This window comes from Cyprinodon variegatus, unplaced genomic scaffold, assembly GCF_000732505.1.
Source record: "Cyprinodon variegatus isolate N-32 unplaced genomic scaffold, C_variegatus-1.0 Scaffold50, whole genome shotgun sequence".
Lineage (NCBI taxonomy): Eukaryota > Metazoa > Chordata > Actinopteri > Cyprinodontiformes > Cyprinodontidae > Cyprinodon > Cyprinodon variegatus.
Genome location: NW_015150503.1, coordinates 888,772 through 911,059, shown reverse-complemented (window position 1 = coordinate 911,059; position 22,288 = coordinate 888,772). Strand labels below are relative to the sequence as shown.

General features: G+C 38.1%; 1 protein-coding gene across 1 annotated transcript in view; it reads right to left on the bottom strand.

The window, feature by feature from the left end:
* LOC107082320 (protein sidekick-2-like) overlaps positions 1-22,288 on the bottom strand; it is a 624,909-nt gene that overhangs the window by 218,980 nt on the left and 383,641 nt on the right. Inside the window, exon 2 of the mRNA XM_015370939.1 lies at positions 5,769-5,928. Within this exon, the coding sequence (XP_015226425.1) occupies positions 5,769-5,928 (160 nt within the window). The remainder of the gene's footprint in view (positions 1-5,768; positions 5,929-22,288) is intronic.

The window sequence follows — 22,288 nt, the reverse complement described above, 5'->3', positions numbered from 1 at the left end:
ATCAATTGGCTCCTCTTCGTCGTCGCTCTGTTAGTACGTCATATGCTTCGTTGGTCTGATTGGTTTTCGCCCCTTCCCAAAATTAATTCTACGGAAGGTTTCCAGATGGATATGCGGAGCAAATCCATCTGACTGTCAGGTTATGGGAGAACATGCAAACTCCTCAAAGAAAGGTCTTGGTTACCCTGGGACTCGAACTCAGAACCTCCTTGCTGTGAGCTGATGTTGCTAAACACCACATCCCCATGCTGCCCGGTAGTAAAAATGTGACCTTAAAAAGGAAACCCTGTTCAACTCTTTGCTACACTTCATTCAAAATATAGTGTGGTAAAAAAGGAAACCTATATATATATATATATATATATATATATATATATATATATATATATATATATATGGTTAATGGGAAAATGGCTGGGGCAGGATGGATGGTGGCCCCTCAAAGAATTCTGCAAATACTGCAAAACTAGGCAGATGTAAAAAGTGATAAAACTCAAGGGATATGCATACTTTAGTCTGACATTGTCGCCTCATAGAGGGGGAGAAATCTCCCCTTGCTCGGTGCCTCCTGAAAGCTTGCTTAATCATCCTTTCTACTACTCCGTGGTTCAGCCAATATCCCAGTCAAAGGGCCACAGAAGCTCCAGCAGATAGTGTTGTTTTCAAGTACAGTGGAACCAAATCAATTTTTCAGGCATATGTGTGTCACTTCTACCCTTTCTCCCCTTCTGCCGCTTCATCCCTGGTCTTATCTATCTCCAGAGAAAGGTGCTCCATCAACAAGGCGGATGCAGCTTGTATGTTCAACCTCCATTGTTTCCACATTCATTTGCCCCCTCACATATGAGGACGACAGCTCAGCTAAGATCAGCTAGTGTGTCGGTGAGCTCTCCTTCAGCCCCCCGGTGCTCCATATACACTGCAGTGGAAGCTCACGCTGCAGACACACTGTTGCCCAAGATAAGAGCAATGTTTGCCACATGATTAGGATCTCCCAGTTACCATTAAAGGAGGTTTATCTGCTACCCTAACCCTCATTCACGCCTCCTGCTTGTTTGCAGCCTCTCCAGAGACAGTGATGGAGGTCACGGAGCCCGGAGCGGATAGGGTGAGGTAGAAGAAATAAAAATAGAAAAACTAAATGGAAAGCTATTACTTATTTGAAAAAGATCAGAAATAAATGCAAACTCTGTTTTCATTATCTACGCATGAAATGTCGTAATGGTAAGTGGAGAGGCAGAGAAAAAAAGTGCAAAAATAAAAGGTGATCAAAAGGGTTTAAAATCTGTGGATGCAATTTCACTTTATCATTCCAAAGTTTTATCTTATAATGTTGTTGTTGTATAACATCTAGAGCAGGGGTCTTCAACGTTTTCCAGGCTAAGGACCCCCAAACTGATGGCGAGATGGGGACCCCCTAATTTTATATAATGTATGAAATTGTGTTATATCACACTGGTTCTATTGTCACTCTATTACAGATGGAGTCATGTAATGGAACTAATTTTGCCCTGGGATTATTAAAGTATTTCTGATTCCTGGTTGATGGGACAGGTGTTGTGAATGAAACGGTGTCCAGTTTGAAAGAGCTCCTGTGTGTCGCTGAATGTGTTTATTGATGAATGAAAGACATTTTCTGCCTCCATTTATTTGTTTACTACAGTCTGTTAAATTCATGTTAATATGTATTTGAAGATATTTCAATTAGTGGAAATTATTGCAGGGGGAATATAAAAAAAATGTTAGGTTACAGCTGTCCTATACCTGTTTGACCTCTTTTCTCTGGTTCATTTGTCATTATGTTAAAGACTATCTAAAAAAGTCATGTTTTTAGATATTTTATGTGTCAAATCTTGATATTCTTTCTCTGACTTTTTGAAGAACTAAAAAAATCTATCTTTCTATGTTTCTGTTCTTACTATTAAACTTATTGGAACAACAATAACAAAACATTTTTTATATAATCTTCTAATTTCCACTCTTTTGTCAGATATTTGACTTATTTTTACTCAGAAACACAGATCTGCCTTGATGACAGAAAGACATCTTCTGCCTTCATTTATCTGTTTACTACAGTGTGTTGAATTCATGTTAATGTGGATTTAAGACATTTCAATTACCGGTAGTAGAAAAATTGAAGGGGGGATTAAAAGTCTAATTAACCAAAACTTTGCGACCCCCATGCAGTACCTCTGCAGACCCCCTGTTGAAGACCTCTGATCTAGAGGAAAGTTAATCAGCACAATCTCACCCAAAATGCTTTATTTAGCTGATTGTAAGAAGTGGGGAAAAGATTACAGTAGGTTTTTTAAAATATATCTTTGGAAATTCCAATTCTGCACAAACACATCACAGAATGTTTTCCACATGTTAGGTAAAGAGACATTATTGGACAACAGTGGTGGAACACTGCTAAAGAGGCCCGAGGGGCTCATGCTTAGACAGGCTCTCTTTAAAGAAGAACATTTTTAAAAAATATTAAAACTTCTATGTTTAATCACAATAACCTTTTTTAAAACCACAAGCCAGATTTTTTTATCCAGTATTTTGATCATTCATCCCTGATAATGAACTTAAGCTCTTTGAGGCTGTTAGATCTCCTAACCATCATCCTAATATTTAGCTACAAACATGAATGCCCCCTCCAGTTAATTCTACCTTCCTAATGAACCCATAGAAGTCTGGATTTGGAATCATAATCTAAATGAATATAAGGAAATCTCTTAAAGTCGGATTAATCTTCAATAGAAAGTCTTCAAAGTGTGGGTGGCCTCCAAGGCCCAATATGACCTCCTTTCAACGCCTGGGCAGACTCCTGATGAGGTGGCAGATGTTCTCATCAGGGATCTCCTCCATACCTGGATTAAAACATCAGTCAGCTGCTGGACAGTTCCATTGGCCGATGGAATGAGACATGATGTCGTCAAGGGAAACGGGCACGCATGTCATGAGCCACAGGAGCCCATAGCCCACTACAGCAGCATATGGCCACAAATTGGTCAGAGGAAGTCTTCCCAGTACCTGATGGCAGACAGGGTACCCATGAAAAGCTCATGGTGGGCTATCAGCCCTCCAAAGATGTGCCTCCCCACCCCATTACTGACCCAGCGCGAAACCGGTCTCGCTGGAAGATTTTACAGGCAGCTCAACATTCCCTACAGTGTCCCCAGATTCTGTCCCGTCTGTCAAATTCTCAGTGGGAACCTGTTCTCATCGGTGAAGAGCACAGGGCACTAATGGTGAACCTGCCAATCCCTTTGTTCTCTTGCAAATGTCAATCACCCTGCAGTGCTGGGCAACAACAGGCCCAACTGGTGGATGAGGCGCTTCATGCCACCCTCACTGAGTCTGTTTCTGACAGTTTGAATAGAGAAATGCACATTAGTGGCCTGCTGGAGGTCATTTTGCAGAGTTCTGGCTGTGCTCCTTTATTTCCTCCAGGCAAAAAGGAGAAGGTAGCGTTCTCGCTGCTCCCATGGCACCCTCCACGTCTCCTATGCTTAATTTACATGGACAGCAATAATCAGAATAAACATGCAATCAGATCAGATCAGATTCAGCGGAAATAAGGATGAAATAGTAAATCATTTGAGGTGTTTATGCCAACAATCTGAGCCAGTAAACATTTTACAGGATCAGTTCTGAAAGTGGAAAGTTGACCTGAATCCGCAAATGTGACATATTTCAGCCATGAGTGGCTGCGGCTCTGGCTATATGCTATCAGAATATTCCTATCAGCATGTTTCAGAATGCATTTTTAGTCTAATCTGAGTTTTTATTCTGATATAAAAATATAACCAGATTTTTATTTATTTTTTTAACCCTTAAATCATTTTAAGTTGATTGTACAATGTGTATTTAATATAGCCCTGATGTACTAGCTAGTCTACTGGCTCTTTAGCGCCCCCCTTTGGCTCACTGGAGCTTTTTAGAGAATGTATGTACATTTTTTTGTTTGTTTGTTTATTTTGTTTTATTTATCTATTTATTTATTCATTTTTTGTTTGTTTGTTTATTTTAATATGTATTGCGGAAGGTCAAACAAACATCCTTTAAATTTAAACAATAAATGTAAACATTTCTTGAACAAAAATTTGCATCATAGCCATAGCCATCAGTGGTCATAGCCTGCAACACAAGCGCGACGCAGTGCCATGCAAACAAAGCAGCGGGTGAGTCCGACCATGGATCCCAAAGGGGAAAAAAAAAGGAAGATGGCTGACGAGAATGGAGGATTCAAAGAAAAATGGAGCGAATCATTTGCTTTTGTTATCAATGCAGAAGGTGTGCCTGCATTTTTGCTTTGTAATGAGAAGTTTTCACAAAATAAAAAGAGCAGGGCTGCCAACTCTTTAAAAAAAAAAAAGGGACACATCATGTGCGTTCCACTTGACCCGATTGCCTTTACCCCTCCTGCCGTGGTGATTATTTTTTAGCCTCTCTTTGTGTGTGAAATGATTTTTTTTTTACTATTTGACTTAAAGATGCATTGAATTAGATGCGTATTTGTGAATGACATGAACCAGGGAAAGCAAATTATTATCCAACAATTCACTTTAATACAAAATAACAAACTTTGCTGAATAAAATAAGTATCTTAAACATAAGCCTGTCCTGCTTAACTGCTTAACGGTAAAAATGAATATAAAATCAATAAATAAATAGTGCACATTTTTTGGTGCAACAGCAAACTTGTGCAACCTTGTAAACATATTTGTGCCTTAAATACAATGACTGTAATCTACAGTTGTAAAACAGAAAAAAAAATAATTAGCTCAGTGCTACATTATGTAGCGATAGCCTGCTTTTTCCACTTGTATTTCCTCTGAGCTCTTGCAGTGAGAAGTTGTTTGTCTTTGAGTGCATCAGAGAAAAGCAGCATCAGCATTGAAATTACTCATTTCGTCCCCCATAATGCTCTGTTGTCTCCCGCTATCTTCTGTCAGGTCGTTGGTTACAACCCAGGACAGGGCCTGGGAACAAGTTTTCCGTAAATTTTATATCTAACGTGCAATGTTTTTCATTTTCCATAAGCTTTTACTGACTTTTTTTTACTCTTACAGTAATAAGGGTCAAAGTGTGTTCCTTTTCCACTAAATACGGGACAGGTACTTCTTTTTGTAACTACGGAACGATTAAGTTTTTCAAGTGACCGTTGGCAACCCTAACACAGAGTAACTTGGAAAGGCATTTTCAGGGAAGGCATGCTAAATATGCAGCCAATCACAAAGTTGGGAGTGAGAGGAAAAAGTGCAATTCTAGAATTTCTGGATAAATTAGAGGAGAGTAAAGATAGATCTCCAAACTCCACTTCTGCTGCTAGTTTTGTTGCAAACATGGAAAACCGTAAACCTATTGAACAGGTAGTGCTCTGTTACAGGAATGTGAATTTTCTTCCATTTTTTCCCCAAATCCTCAAAATAAAAATAACACAGATGTTCTACTTTGCTTTAATGAGTAATTCAGATAGTTTACCATTAAACTCAAAACTTTTAATTTAATAAAGTCAAATCCAGCATTTAATTCTTCATTATTGTCAATATTAGTTAAGTTGAAGTTGTGGATTAAAACAAAGTGTTGAAAAAGGCATTTGTTGTGTGTTTTTCCAAAGAACATAGTAATCTAATTTACAATTTGAAGACAGATATTAGAGAGAACCAAAAGCTGCAAACTTTATGTAGAATGGAGTAAAAATGGAAGTGCAGATAAATAATTTTGTGTGATGATATAGGATGAATTCAGTCATTTATGGCTGAGTTATCTCTCACCTGTACTCCAGTGAAAATCGTGTTAGTTCGGTGGTATTGTGGATCCATTTAAATTCCAGCGGCCAGCTTCCCTCCGCCATGCAAGTCAGAACCAAGCGATTTCGTTCCAGGTGAAGCTGGCTTCGCACCGGCTCGGTCTTAAAATAGGGAGGCACGTCATCTGTGAAAACAGAGGAAACAAAAAGTTTGATTTTTGTGTACTTTTTAATAAGATGTCATGCCTCTAAATACATTTTAGAAAAAAAAAAAATAAGCCCTGAATCAAAAACACCCACTCCTAAATTTCACATCAGTTTTCATTGAGGCACAAATTAACACATGGAGACTCAAATTAAACGCTGTCAGAGTGAAAGGATGTGTGGGAGTTTTTCTCATGTGAGAACATCTTTTTTTACCATTTAAACAATTCTAACACAAGGCAAGGGCATAGCATTTTTAAATCCTGGAAATGATCAAAATTTACAGCTGACTGTAGAATCTATGCGACTGTTATATTTTCCTGGGATCTAATCAAACACACTAGAGCTGCAGAGATTCACAGCTTATGAAGAACAATATGCCTCTTTGACAACAATCTTAGCGAATTTGCCTAAAATTAAAAAAATTAAAATAAAAAGAGCTTTGATGGAAAGAAAGCCATTGGAAGACTTGTTAATATGGAAGAAAAGTTAAGACTGAAATGTACATTTTTGGCCTAAATTATAATGCTTTGTGTGGTTGAGAACTACCATTGCACATTGTTTTAAAAACAATGATTCCTCAATGAAACATGGTAGTGGCACTATCATGCTGTGTGGGTACTTTTCTCTTGCAAGAAAATATGTGAAAAGCTGGTAGAAGCTGCAAAAGTCTGGGTGAAGGTTTCTATTAATCAGATGTATTCTCTAAACAGCCAAAGCTGCCAGGGAATGCTTTAAATCTGTCAGGAATCCAGTTTGTGTGTTCTGTTTTTGTGTTTCCTTTCCTCCTCCACCAGGTGGTGCCCCGTCGTCATTGGTTCTCCCTGCACACCTGCAGCTCATTGCCTCATTATCTGTGGAGTGTTTTTAAGCTGCTGACTGCCACTACCTCGTCGCCAGAGTGTTGCCAATACAGGGTACTCTAGCCATGCTTAGTTTAGCAGAGTCGTAGAGGTGTAAAATAAATGTGATCAACCACATGAATGCATGAAAATGCTGCAAAATGTATGCCAGGCCTGTAAGTGGCGCTGTGGTGCCAAAGCAAAAATAGGCGAAAACAGGCAACGAAATGTTGGGCATGCGCACTAATATTTATACATGGTTGCCCTGCGGGTCCATTTTCGTGGTTCAGTCAAATTCAGGTGCTGAACTATGTTGTCGATATTGCTCTGTTCTTCCTGGAGATATTCCAGAAGAAGAAGATTCTGTTGTAAGCCCGACAGCAGGGTGAGTAGCATTAGCAGCAACCATTCAACACAGTACGGCGCCATTGTTATTGTGATACTGTGTCGCACATGCGTGTTTAGAGGTGACGCTATGACGCATGCGTGTAAAAAAAAAATGCGGTCAGAGCTTAAAGATGGAACCGCGAAAACGGCGTTTCAAAATCTTCCCACTCTGAAGGCTTAATAAAAACAAGATTGTTACAGACCCCCGAAAGGCCGGCTTCGTATGGATGAGAGGCTGGTTTGGTGAAAAATTTCTGAATTTAGGCCAGGGTTTGACTTCATGTGGACGGGGCCTTAGTTTGCCAGTTTTGGATTCTCTAGCCAAGCTGAGTTTTTTATAAACTTAGTCTTAACTTTGTTTTTGTCTTTGCCTCTTGGCAGGAAGTCAACCTGCAAACTGGATTTGTTCTGTCCTTCTCTCTCTGAAAGGTTCAACTGAGCTTCTAACTGAACTGGGGTTCCAAACAGGAAGTTAGGACCCACTTTCCCCAAGAGGTCGTTTGAGCTTCACACCAAGCAAAGGTTTCTTCAGCACCGCAGCCCGTTCAAGTACCGCAGGAAATCAGAGGGGCAGTCAACAACCGCAGTCTGAGTAACCCAGTCTACCCATCACCAAACAAGACAAGTACAAGTACAATCCTCACAGTCTGGATTCCATAAAGGACACCCTTTTCCTGGAGAAGTGAGTCTGCAACCTTTTCCTCCTATGCAAAAACAAAAATTCAAATTTCCCACTGAGCCTAAACTAACCACAGTGTCTTCCCCTCACCTTTCAGTCCCTGTTGAGCAGTGCTCAAAGCAGCACTGGATGCATCACCTTTATTTCAAATAAACCTGTTTAAACCTTTCCCTGGTCTCTCTGTTTGGTCTTCTGCATGTTGGGGTCAGACCTTTAAAATTAAATCATGACAAAATCAAATGTTATATGTGAGTAATGGCTGGCCCACTCGCTCTAAATTCAACTGAGGTGTGACTCGTTCACCGAGCACCTCCTCCTTCTCCTGGGGGTGCATATTTTTTTACTCTGACTCCACCCTTTTATTAAATTACAGGGAGATGGTGCTTCTTTTTAGATCTTAATGTCCAAAAATAGTGACAGAATAGTTTAGTACAAAGATTGATGTTTAAAAACTAATTGTAGGGGACCAGACAAGAACCAGACAGGGGCCCATCAAGCAAAGTAGGGAGATTTTGAATAGCTAAAACTGTATATTTACCTATAACATGATATATTTCCTTACTCTTTGGATTCCATGACTGAAATTTCTTTTCTGCATCAGGTAAACACCCAAAATCCTAAGCTGTATAATTACTGTTGCCTTTGGCCATTAACCATGTTAATGTTGTACATTGCATCTCTAAATATTCAGCCCTCAATAAACTGTCCCTGTAAAATTAACATTCCTGCCCCACCAGTGCTTGCTCTGTCTCTGCTGAAATGTCAGTCAAATCTCCCTAAAACGCCACAACAAAGTTCCACTCTCCCTTTATTCATGTGTTTTCCACACAGCACCCATTGACACAATAAATCGTTTCTGTGGTACACTTGCACCAAAGCACCTATTGCGTCATGGTCACTGTTTTGCTCCCTGGTAGGATACTCTTATTGTTCACCTGTGGGTCAGCGTGGAGCCATAGCGTGTTCACACTGAAGTCAGATGTAGTCGACAATATCAAAGTAATGGAAATAACCAGTCAAAATAATCTGATTCATGAAGAAAATCCAAAGATTTGAGCAAAGTAGCCTTGATGACTGAAGTTCCACATTCTGTTTGTTGGAGCTTTAGTTACTTTAATCAGGGTAAGGTAGAGGTTTGTGAGGACCCAAAGGCAGAGATCAGGAGGCAGAGGTGAATTTTGCAGATTTAATAAGGTAGTCCAAGGCAACAGAAGCAAAAATCCAAAAAATACTGAGAACCAAAAATGAGATAAGGTCAGGGAAAAATTCCCATGAGAAGCCAGGAAACGGCAGAGCAACAAAACAACAACAGGGAACCAGCAAACTGTGACTGAACATAAGGTGTATTGCTCTGTTCGAAAACCTAGGACGCGTCCTTAGAAGGCCAGATTCGAAGGACGATTACGTCATAGCGTGGCGCTGAGGTCTGGTCGGATTCCAAGACTCTTCGTTATGCAACCTTAAAATGCGTCCTTCTTTTTGCCCAATTTGAAGGACGGGTCTGATGTATCCTCGGTATCCTTGGTTTACCCAGGATTCATTGCGAGACCAAGCAAGCTGTGATCAGAGGAAAGGTTACTTGGCGCTGAACAGTGGTGAAAATTGGAAGTTCAGTTTATTATAATCCAGTGTGTGAATAGTTCCGTCTGAAATAAAAGAAAATAGTTGTTTTAATGGTTATTGAGTCAGATATGTGGCGGTAATGTTTGGTTTATCTAAAGGTTTTAATCTGTTACTGTGTAAATGAGTTTGGCTGGAATTTAAGGACAGATTCTAATAGATCTGCAGGGTGGGGACTATAAATCTGATAGTTTCATTTTTTTATTGCTGTTAGATTTTTATACAGATAGATTTTTATACATACAATGTTTAGATTTACTTATATATTTCTACTCCTTTTATAGAATAGAAAATCCCTTTATTGTCCCACAATGGGCAAATTTACAGCAGCAGAAAGATTATTGAAAATGGTCACACAAATGAGGACCTTAGAAAACTGTATAAGAGTTAAAAGATAAACAATTAAATTCTGTAAAGTGTTTTAACAATATAAAACTGGAGAATTAATAACCAATATGCAGCTATGGACATTTTTACATTAATTGATATTTGAAAATAGCAGCAACATCAGAGATGTGCAGAATGACAGCAGCAGGTTATTTAACTGACTGAGGTTTCTATCATTATTAAATATCAATTAATAAAAAATAAATAAACAAACAGTTTTGAAAACTTCGGTATTCATTTTTTTCCCTGCTTTGTGTTTCAATTTTCATGGTATCTAAGCAACAGAGCATACGGCGGTAAAACCCGCCAAAGGATAGACCTGTTCGAATTCACAGCCAAAACACTTCCTGTCTCCTTATTTCCACGCACTTCGAAGGATCCAGTCTAGGCAGACCGCGTCCTTGGAGGATGCAGCCCAGAATTTCGAACAGAGCCTCTAAATGGCAGACTGAACAAAGATCAGCCTAATTATGAGAGTGGGAGCAGGTGTGGACAGAGCAGTCTAGAAGGGAGCTAGGGAAAAAGAGACTGACTCAAGAGGGCAGCAGAGGACAAACAAGAAATACCCAAGAACTCAAATACAATAAAAAAAAATAACTAGAATAACACAAAATGGAAATGAAACCAATAAACTAGAAACACGTAATATATATGAATCAAAGTATAACAGAAAACTTAACAAACTTAAACAGAACTAAAAAAAATGAGGGTCATGAAAATTTTTCCAAGTACTGTAAATGGGAAAATGTTTTAATAAGTGAAATAATCAGATTTTTTTTTTTTTTGTACAAAGTCTATATTTCTCTTTCCACTTCACAGTTATGTTTCAATTTATTGCTGCTTCATGGCATTAAATCAGAATGAAATGTATTGCAGTTTGTGGTTGTATTATGACAAAATGTGAAGAAATTCAAGAGCTTCAAAAAAACCTTAGATAGAAAAGCAGCAGTTTCACTTCAGATAAAAACTCCTTCCCCCCCATGTCCCATTTAGAGCTACTTCACCCCCCCTGATCCACCAGTGCCTGTGCTGGTTGATTCTGACTCGTTCACCGAGTACCTAAGACGCCCAACTAATAGCAAAGAGTAAGCAAGGCATGGAGTCATGAAGCTGTGGCCCTGTGCCGTGGTGCTCTGTGTGTTTCTGTGTCACTGACTCTCTGGCACAGTGCACTGTTCAACCCCCGAGCAGCGCTGAAGCAGACATGAGGAGAGACACCAAGGAGGAGGTGTGAAATCCTTTCATCATCCTTTCCACCCCGCTCCATTTTGCTCCGTCTTTCTCCCTTGTTGTGATTGGTGAACACGCTCTGTTTAGTGTGAAGGCATGGATGGAGGCAGACCGGTGAAACTTCTCAGGAGGGTGAACTGAACGCTGATTTTTATATCTCAATCAAGGCGCCTTGGAGGCAAGCTGTCAAGCTCCCTCCTGGTTTCAATAGCTCATCCTTTAGAAAAGGTGTAAAAGTGGAGAGCTTACTTGATCATCATTGTAAATATAGAACACATTAATTGGATGGTTGGATAGTATAATTATCAAATTGACTGATAATCAGGCATTGAAATTAAACTGTCAAAATGATCTATAGTGCTGATATTTGGTTCCTCCATCCTGTCTCGGCAAATTCACTAGAGGTAGAAGCATAAAAGTGAAAGGATGAGGATGAATATATGAGATGAAAGTTAAACAAAGTGGGGGACAAAAGATGATTTATAAGCCTCTCCTCAAGTCAGAAGAATTAGCTGTAGTTCCATTGGAAGAAATGGCTTCATCCTACTGCTTTCTAAGAAGGATTTATATGAACAACAATCAATGTCCTGTGGCTATTTTCTTAAAGCTTTGTAAAATATTTAAAGTTTCTAGCTATGAAGAAGCTGAAATGTAATTCTGCTCGTGTTGATCGGCTATAAGAGCAACTTTAGCCTGAGCCCTGAAGCCCTTCATTGAAAGATACTGATGTAAGATCAGAACATCGAACCAATTCTATCTGGTTTGACAAATAATATATATTCCCTAATGTTTCATGGGCTGGATGTTTATTTTTGATTCCTAAGGTCCTGATGAACAGCCAATAAATTCCTGATGTTGATCCTTGTTTACAACCGGCTGCTTTAATATGTGATGATGGTTTAGCTGTGCTAAACTATTTTAAAGTTAAAGTTAATCTCTTCACATAGATACATTTCCTCAGGCCATAAAAACTGAACTAATCAAAACTCTTTTAGAGAAGTTTGATCTGGATGCTTCAATAAAAAAGGTTTCTAAAGGTATTTGCTGAATTTGAACAGTTTCTGTCACTTTTTGATGCAAAACATCTTTTTTTATTATTGTTTGTTCATTCATTAAAAAAAATAAAAATAAATTCCCAGAGTAGGGCTGAAACAATCGGCTCAATCATGATTAATTGTTTATTGAAATAATTCAATAATTGATTAATCGTTAACTGGAGAATAGAGACTCTAAAACATGCTAATTAGCTAATAGAGGGACCCACAGAGAGCAGTAACTATTTTTATTTTTATTTAACCTTTATTTTACAAGGAAGTCCCTTAAGATAAAATCTCTTTTTCGAGGGAGACCTGGCCAAGAGGCAACAGTACAACTATACCAATATTGTAAAAAAAATATACTAATATTTTGGATTTAATATATATAAAAAAAAAAATTTCTGTATATATACTCTTTCCAGAATTCCTGGAAAAGTTTTAGTTTCATTTGGTTTCATTTAGTAACAAATCTTATTTAAGAAACCTTTTCCTATCCGCTTATTAATAGATTAATCAGAAAAATAATTGACAGATTAATCAATTAGCAAAATGATCGTTAATTGGAGCCAAGGGCCAGAGTAGTTTAATTTACAGCAATCCGTTACCCTTTTTTTATTTCATTTTCATATAATCAAGAGATGGAACTTGCATCTTAAAGGTTTTCCTTCGGTCTGTGGTGTATAAAAATGATGCGACAAATAAGCAAGATCTGCAATGCTGTAAGTCTGATTCAAAATGCCCTGGAAAGTGTGTTAGAGTGCATCACATAATAAACTCTCCAAATTACACCTTAAAGACATGATTCTGGTGGCATGAAAAAAAAAACTTTTTCTTAAGATATAAAACAGAAGTTGTCATTTCTTTTTGTGATTATTAGTTTTCTTATGAGCGTCTGAGAGGAGGAAAACATTTTGCAAGGCACTAGAGTATATCTCCTGTGAAATGTATCTAATTTAGGGGAAGCTGTTTATTCAGGCGGCGCTATGATTCATCCAGATATATTTTTTTGTGCGTCTAGAGAGCAGTAAAGCTGATAGCAATTTTGCTCTTTGAGTGTACATGTCTTTTTTACAATTAAAATGATGCACTATGTGATAAATTGTAATATGTTCAAAGAGTCACAAAAAAAAAATCAAGAAAAAGATAAGGTTCAGAAGTATTTATAGCTCCATGAATTCATTTTGCATATTCATAAACACAAAGAACGTAATAATACATATTTATTAGATGCTCTTCATTTTGACTCCTGACTTTGTACAACCCAATGCGATTAAAATGAATATTTATAGCGACTACGAGAAGATGCAGCGGACTCGATAGAACATCACAACATATCGACCTATCAGATTCAGCCCACACTGATACCTTGTGTTCCTCAGTCCAAATTGGGCCCCTTGCCATGCTAAAAGCGCTCTGCTCTGTGAAATACTGATCCCTCAAGCTAGTCAAACACGAAGCAAGCCTCCACACGGCAGAAGTCAAAACGAAAAAAAAGCTCAGCGAAACATGAAGGGTCCAAATCAGACAGGCACACTGAGGAGTGAGCTCTCAGTCAGAGCCAAAGAACAAAAACAGGATTAATACAAAGGTGAAAAAAGAAAGCAATTGAGTAAAAAGGATAGTTTTGCTCATGGAGGCTTACAGGTCTTTGCTAAAGGTTTTTTTTTAAAGAATGTATTAAAAAATCCTTCTCTTTTATGTGAAGTATAATCTGAACTATTATGATAAATGACGTTAATCTGATGGGATAATCTGATTAAACAGAAAAAAAAAAATCAGCAGATCTAGAACAATCTTCCTGACATTTAGTCATTTGCTTTTTCTTAGTTAAAGCTGAACTTATCAGAGAGCAAATGGCAAAAGGTGTATTTTTTTAGAAAGACAGTACAAAAAGTATTTCATCAATTTGTACGTCATGTTAGTGTAAAGAAATAAATTATTTTAGAAATATTGACAGATGGACTAATGTCAAGACAGATTTGTCTCCAAAAGGGAATTAAACAAAACACCTAATATATATAAAACCTTATGGAAGAAGAAACAAATATCGCAAAAGTTGCCCCATAGGAAAAGAATGGGGAGCAAAAAAAAAAAGCATTAAAAATAACACTTCACTTTTTCGTCATGCGTTCACCTAGAAAAACAGTTTAAAGCCCAGTTTGTAGATAAATCCTTCGTCTTTCTAAAACTGAAGACGGTATGTTGATAACTGCAACGTTTTTTCTAAAATCAGACATTTAACTCATTTCCAAATTTGGGCCACAGTAGCTTGACCGTGTCATATCCAGGACAAAACATTAAAGGCAGGATCATCATCTGTGGTCAAATTAATTCACTTCAGTTTATTTCTATAGCAACAATTCACAACATGTCATCTTTACAGTTCAAACAGATCATCCAGTCAGATTGATTCAAAGTTTTCTATCTGCGGAAAACCAGTTGATTGCATCGACTCATTGACTTGAAAGCAATCCCTCACATTAAGCATGCTTGTAGCGACAGTGGAGAGGAAAAACTCCCTTTTAACAGGAAGAAACCTCCAGCAGAACCAGGCTCAGTGTGAGCGGCCATCTGCTGAGGCCCACTGGGGTTCAAGGAGACTGAAGCAGACATAGAAAAAGAAGCATAGATACACAGTGATGGGAGTACCGGCGTTGAAAGTAACGCCGCTACCTTTTTTAGTAACGAGTAATCAAAATTATTACTCTTACTGTAACTATAACGCAGTTACAATTACCGACACCCCGTTACTGCACGTTACTCAGGTCGCACAATGAACCTTTTTTCATGATAGGACTCGTGCGCGCGTCATGAGAGAGGGGAGGATGGAGAGTGAGGAGGACTCCAGAGGCAAAACAGCGTTTTCCAGATGGAAATACCGTTGTTACGTCGATCTGCGTTTCCCCATCAGATACGGTTTCCCCTGCATCTCCGCACAGCGCGGCGGCACGATTCACCGCGCAAGCGACAGGAAACGCGCATGCTAGCTAAAGGCGCGTAACAGCCGCCCTGTGCTCGCGCCACAGGGGAACAACGGAGAGCGTGAACAATCATTATGGATGGATGGATGGATGGATGGATGGATGGATGGATGGATGGATGGAATAGATAGATAGATATAGATACATGTTACAGTATCTATAACAACCCAAACACAGGACTTCAGAATTAGACATCCCCAGTTATTAATTTCATACACTCGCAAAAGTAACGCAGTAGTTACTTTTACTACTAACTAGTTACTTTTACTACTAACTAGTTACTTTTATTGTGGAGTAACTCAGTTACTAACTCAGTTACATTTTGGGAGAAGTAACTAGTAACTATAACTACAACTAACTACTTTTTCAAAGTAACGTGCCCAACACTGTAGATACAAAAGGCAACTGTAAATGTGGCCCCGTCCAGGAAACAAACAGCCAGGCAACCTTCTTTAATTTAAACAGATCAATCAATTAAGATGGACAACATCATCAACAGTTTAAACAGAACAGACCCAAAGGTGAAGATACATGGAGCAGTGAGTTCATTTCACAGCACCACTGTGAGTTCAAACAAAATCCAAACCAATATAGTCACTTCCTTTTTAACTCGTCTGACGAAGAGGAAAGTTTAGAAATATCCTTAAGAGAATCCAGACAGACTTTGGTTGTTTAAAGAGAGATGTGGGTGAGAGCTGGCCAGGCTAGGCCAATCATGTCATTTAGAGGTATGGAACGCTTTCTATTGGCATTCCAAAATCGCAAAAAGTATTAAGATGAGGATGTTAAGAGAAATTTCCTAATAAACGTAGTAAACTCAAATGCACTTAATTTGACTAAATGTCCACTTTCTTCTGTGGTTCTTCCCCACAACACCTAAGGATTGTGTTAGGAGACTCTCATTTGCATGCAGTTCAGCAAATGCAGGATTCTCTCCCAGCGGCTGTGGCCCAGGTCCGCTCATAGCTGGGACACGCAGGTTAGTGTGTCACCATTACAACCTCTTCTGCTCAACACAGCCTATTAAATCAGCTCACTCTTTAATGAGACTGGTGCCAGGTATGAATGGCTGCCCCTGGGTATGAATTTATAATTCAGAGGAACGTAGGTATTTTAAAAACAGAATATAAGAACCTACATATAAGAACATAACATATATATATATATATATATATATATATATATATATATATATATATATATATATATATATATATATATATATATATATATGGATCAAGAGAAGAACATGAATTTCAAAAAGTCAAATACTGTTTTGCCCAGCCTGTCTCTTCCTTCTGAATTAAGTAAGTTAGTGTTACTAATTCCACAATCTATTATCAGTTTTTTTTTCGGTTTACAAGCAATAGACTTCCTCATTCTGTGTTAATCTTTTAGATATGTCTTAGAACTTTAGTTTGCAGAGAAACCCATATGCTGTGTGCTGAGAGCACTGCATAGGTTTCCAAATGACTTCCGAACATAAAATTTTTGGAAAAAGGTTTGTGAGGCAAACTCTCGGGTGGCCAGATCCAATCTCAAAGTGACAACTGTGTTTTATTTTTGCACAGTTGTATCCAACAGAATTGTAAAGAATGATTGACAGGTATACAAAAGAACATTAGGGGAAAAAAAGCACCTGGTTCTGTTATTAACGTAAAAGAAAAATAGGCATTTTGCACTCTTTCTATGTGTTACATCATATTTTCATGTCAGTTTCCCTTATTTCAAAATAATTTAATAGCAGAATATGACATTTTGGAATGTGTATAGTCTGCATTTTAGAATCTATGAATAATCAGTGTTGGAAAAGAAGCAGTTTAGTCCATGCGCTAAAAACCTTTGCCTTAGGTTATATGATGGAGAAAAACATAAAAAAAAATGATTAACCAAAAGCAATATATTCTGAAGAGCTGCCTATGATGCATTCAGCTTTTCTTTTTTTTTTTTTAAACATAAAAGACATTTTTTATTAACCAAATCCAGGAATGCATGCACTTTAATCTGAGCAGGATCTTCCTACATAATATTTCTGCCCACAGAGCCCACAGAACAGCAGGCAGTAAACAGATCCACAGCTGTTCAAGTTTCCTTAGGTCGGAAAATCTCACGTTAAAATATTTAAACACACTTATTGTGAGAATTAATGTTTTTCTGTTTATCTGTCCATGTAGAATTAGAAAAGCAACACAACATCATGCTGCCACCATCATGCTTAACAGTAGCAGTAGCGTTTATTGACATTATGACTAGATCAGTCTTTTTTTATTATTGTCTGACCAGGCAACTCTTCTCCAGAAGATATCTGGTCTGTGTTTTGGAGTAAAAAGGCCCCACAGCATCATGCTGCCACCACCACCATAGAGAAAGCTTTGGATGTCAATTCGCCTTCTATTAGCTGCAAGAACCCTCTGTTCAAGTCACAGTTTACTGAGGAACATAACATCTAACCAAACGTTTGGAAATGTGTAAATATATTAGGGCTAAAACAATGGGATTAATTGTGATCAATCGAATATTGAAAAAAAAATGTCAACTAATTTAGTAATCGATTAATCATTAATTGGAGTGTAGAGACTTTTTTTATTATTTTTTTTTTATTTTTAAATTTATTTGTATTCAACTTTTCTAACCATCCATTTTCCGTCACATGTATCCCAAGCGGGGTCACAAGGGGTGCTGTTGCCTATCTCCAGCTGTCTACGGACCACAGGCAGGGTCCATCCTGGACGGTCGCCAGTCCATCTCAGACTTTTCAAACCAATGCTCTGTTTTTCTTTCTAGATAACAAATATATTTTTGTGAAACCATAACATCGCTGCAGGTGTACCAAAGTTCCTCCAAACATGTCTGAGTTCTGACTAGCTTTACAGACGATGCATTTTCCCAACCTGAGCCAGTTCGGTGAATAGTGCCGTGTAGAAATTTGCACAGAGAAGTATCATTTTTTCTGTTCCCAGAGGGCTGCGTAATACACCCGAGTGTATCTATTGCCTTCCTAGCCCAGACCTTAAGGGAGTTGCACCGGCGGCCATGGCAAACATATTTAAGGTACAGCCTGGGGGACACACCACTCATACAAATAAACTGTTGACAGTCCCAGCAAGCTATGCATTAAATACTAATGTGCTTCCGATCTATGTCTGGATGTGAGTATTAGAGTGCATGTGTGCGATTTGTTTATTTTTTCCAGTGTGTTCCTCTTTGATGGCAGGTGTCAAAATGTGTTTGTGATGCTGATGAGGATGGAAGTTTGCTGGTGGTCTGACTGTGCTGCTAATGGTCCCGCTGGGTGCGAAAATCTGTTCCACTGTCTGTCTTTATTTAGAACACTGGTCTGGCCCGCTTGCGGAGTGTGTCTGTCTGTGTGTGTGTGGTTTGGTGTGAGTACACTGGGTGGGAATGGCTCCAAGGTGTGGCTGAATATGTATGTCAGCACAGAGCTGTAAATTTTCCATGTGTATCTGCTGCGTACTTGAGAGAAGGGCTTGGCAGACGAGTGCGTGGTGAGTGCTGTCTAATATTTTACTGTTCCCTAAGAGACAATCAAATCCAGGCCAGCTGTTGCTCTTTTTGTCCACCAAAAAGAAAAAACTGTGCATATCAGAGGAATTATAGGAAACTTGTCAGCTGACTGTTTTCATAAATAAACGTAAGCGCTTTCGGTTACATTCATGCTTCAGTGTTGACATCTCTTCCTTTTCTGTAGCTATGCATAAACACAACCAGAAGGCCATCATAAAAAAACACTAAACTTGTTTTTTTTGGCACAGTTTATCATCTGGTTTTCATCTGTTTAAAGACCCCAGAAGAGATACTTCCCATCAACGAGTTAAGCTACCATCCAAGTGTTGGATAATTGTTATTATTATAATTAACAGCATTAATCTTTCAGTTATCTATTTTGAAGGATACATTTTGATATAAGAAAACAGGATAAAGCATTTGCTGATTCACACTGCCTGGTCTGGACCAGGAAAGTGAGAAAACTCATATTTTTAGTTAAAAAAGTTTCCTTTCACATGTCCTGCAGCTGAAAAAATGTTGTTACTGTTCTCATCAAGAATAGAAAAACAAAGGAAAGAAGAATCTCATTGGGTTTCTAATGTTACTTTGGCAATCAAGTGTATCACAACTCCAGTTAGCCCCGCAAACAGGCTACTGCGGGTACTATTTAATGAAGATGCCAGTTGGGGACCTGTGAGGTGTCTGTTTCTCAAACTAGAGACTCTAATGTACTTATATTCTTGCTCAGTTGTGCAACGCGGCCTCCCACTTCTTTTTCTACTCTGGTTAGAGCCTGTTTGTGCTGTCCTCTGAAGGGAGTAGCAGAGATGGCAAAAGTACTCACTTTCCGTACTTGAGTAAAAGTACAAATACTTGTGTTAAAAAATACTCTGGTAAAAGTGGAAGTACTGATTAAACTTCTTTACTCAATTAAAAGTAACAAAGTACAGGCTTGTAAATTTACTTAAAGTATAAAAGTAAAAGTAGAAACCACTTTTTTCATGTCGTTGCCTACATTTTAAATGGATGTCTGCCAATAGGACTAGATCTCCGTTGTGTTCATTTTCAATCATCTTGTTGTCCATGCTACTATGCTAACGCCACCGCCACCAAGCTGCAATGATTTGCCGCAAATGAATACCGCCGAATCTGTCGATTCATCTTGTAGTGGTGCGTCAAATGCAACGTAGATTCCCATCCAATTAGATTGAATTTGGTATTGATGACGTGAAAAATAATAACGGTAACTCCATTGAAATGATTCAAAACTAAAGTAACGAGCCAATTTTTTAAAATGCAAGGAGTAGAAAGTACAGATATTTGTGTAAAAATGTAAGGAGTAGAAGTAAAAAGTCGCCATAAAAATAAGTAGTAAAGTAAAGTAAAAATATCAGAAAAATCTACTTGAGTACAGTAACAAAGTATTTGTACTTCGTTACTTCCCATCTCTGGGGAGTAGTACACATCGTTGTAGGAAATCTTCAATTTCTTAGCAATTTCTCGCATGGAATAGCCTTCATTTCTAAGAACAAGAATAGACTGTCGAGTTTCAGATGAAAGTTCTCTTTTTCTGGCTTTTTTGAGCGTTTAATTGACCCCACAAATGTGATGCTCCAGAAACTCAATCTGCTCAAAGGAAGGTCAGTTTTGTAGCTTCTGTAACAAGCTAATCTGTTTTCAGATGTGTGAACATGATTGCACAAAGGTTTTCTAATCATCAATTAGCCTTCTGAGCCAATGAGCAAAACACATTGTACCATTAGAACACTGGAGTGATAGTTGCTGGAAATGTAGATATTGCACCAAAAACCAGACATTTGCAGCTAGAATAGCCACATTAGCATTGTATAGAGTGTATTTCTTTAAAGTTAAGACTAGTTTAAAGTTATATTCATTGAAAAGTAAAGTGCTTTTCCTTCAAAAATAAGGACATTTCAATGTGACCCCAAACTTTTGAATGGTAGTGTATGTATATTAGATGTTCATATCGCTGGAGTTTGACCATTAAATGCAGCGGAAAATTACACGTGTAGCTTTAATCCTGATGAATTAAATTACATTTAAAAATCCGTATAATTTCACTTTTACTGTATTTAATAAGACAGATGCGGCTTTAGAAAACTATGATAAAGCTGTGTGTTTAAGTGATGCGCAGCAGAAGTTGACTTCTATTAGCAGAATATTGAGGCTGGCCTGCAGATGCTGGTTAGGAAACAAATCACTGTGAAAAAAAGATAGATTTTTTTTTTTTCATACCATCATTGGTGGGTGAATACTGTGGTGGTTCCTGCATTAATGAGTGAGCTGCAGCAGCAAGTGAGGGATGCCTACTCAGCACATTGAGTTGCAAATTCTGGATTAACTAAACATGCCTATAAGCAATATAAAAACTTTCTAAGAGTACAATTGACAGATATGCATATTTTATATTTCACTTTTAGACCCATTTAAAGGCTACCCTGGGAGACCGCCCATCTGGCCCATGTCAGAAACTATAATTTAGTAAATATGCTTAATAGAGATGAAATGTAGCTTGCTACTTTTAATGGACTGGAAAGCTTCTGAGTTTTGAGGAAATCACATAATATGAAGTTCTTTAACTATAATTACAGGTTGGACTTTGCAATCAGCATAGTCTAGATATCCTTCACTTAAGCACCAGAATGTTAGTGTATTATTTAAAATATTGATTTAATATTTCTTTACTTTCTGACATATTGCATCATTAGTTCTGTTGTTTCTTACTGTAGTTTTAAAACTTAGTTTTGCGGCTTAGAAGCAGTTTTCATAATCAATATGTCTAATACCTCACTGAGAAAGAGACAGAGGAGATGAAACCACTGCAATTTTCCAGCCTCCACTTCAAATGAAGCAACAGACATTAAAATGCACAACAACACGTTGCTCTGAATAATAATCAAAAATGCTTAGTCCTTGTTCAGTCTCTTTATTTTGATACAAAGTGAACATTTGCTGAAATCCATGAAAGGAGCTGAATAAAGTGGATTTGGCAGAAGGATGGGTGCTGTAGATTTACACACTGGTTTATCTTTACTAATGTCGCTTACTTTCATAACACAGCTATTCCAATGTCAAGTCAAAACATTTGATAAAGCAGGCAATTCAATAAAACATAATTAGATTTCATTTAAGCTATATAAGATAGCTGGAATAAAATTTATTTTTAAATAAAAATAAAATATCAGAATCAAGCAAACACTGTTAAATCCCTCTGATTACAGCATCCCCCAGCCAGACTCCTACTGCGGGGATGTTTCTCTTCAATGGGTACAAGTAAGCTGCTCAGAGCTGATGGTGTAAAGTAAATAATCGCCAAATACAAGGTGATTCAGAAAAAAAAGAGTTCGCTTTAGAGGCAACAAAAGACTTGAGACTGAGGTTCACCTCAGAGCAGGACAATGACAGTAATAATGTTCTTTTTTCTCCAAGACACTGCTTCAGTCTGAGGAGTTACAGCTAAACTCAGCCTTGTAAAGAGTCGGCCTAGCCTCATGAGACCATCCTGATCTCGCAATCTTTCAAGATTTCACTCGCTAATCAGTCTGGAGACTTTCCGTTGAAGAAAATTTGGAGCCGAACACCAAACGAACGTCCAATCAGCGTTAGCTTTGAGGCGGGTTGAGGTGTAACGCAACGAGAAGCGCGACAGT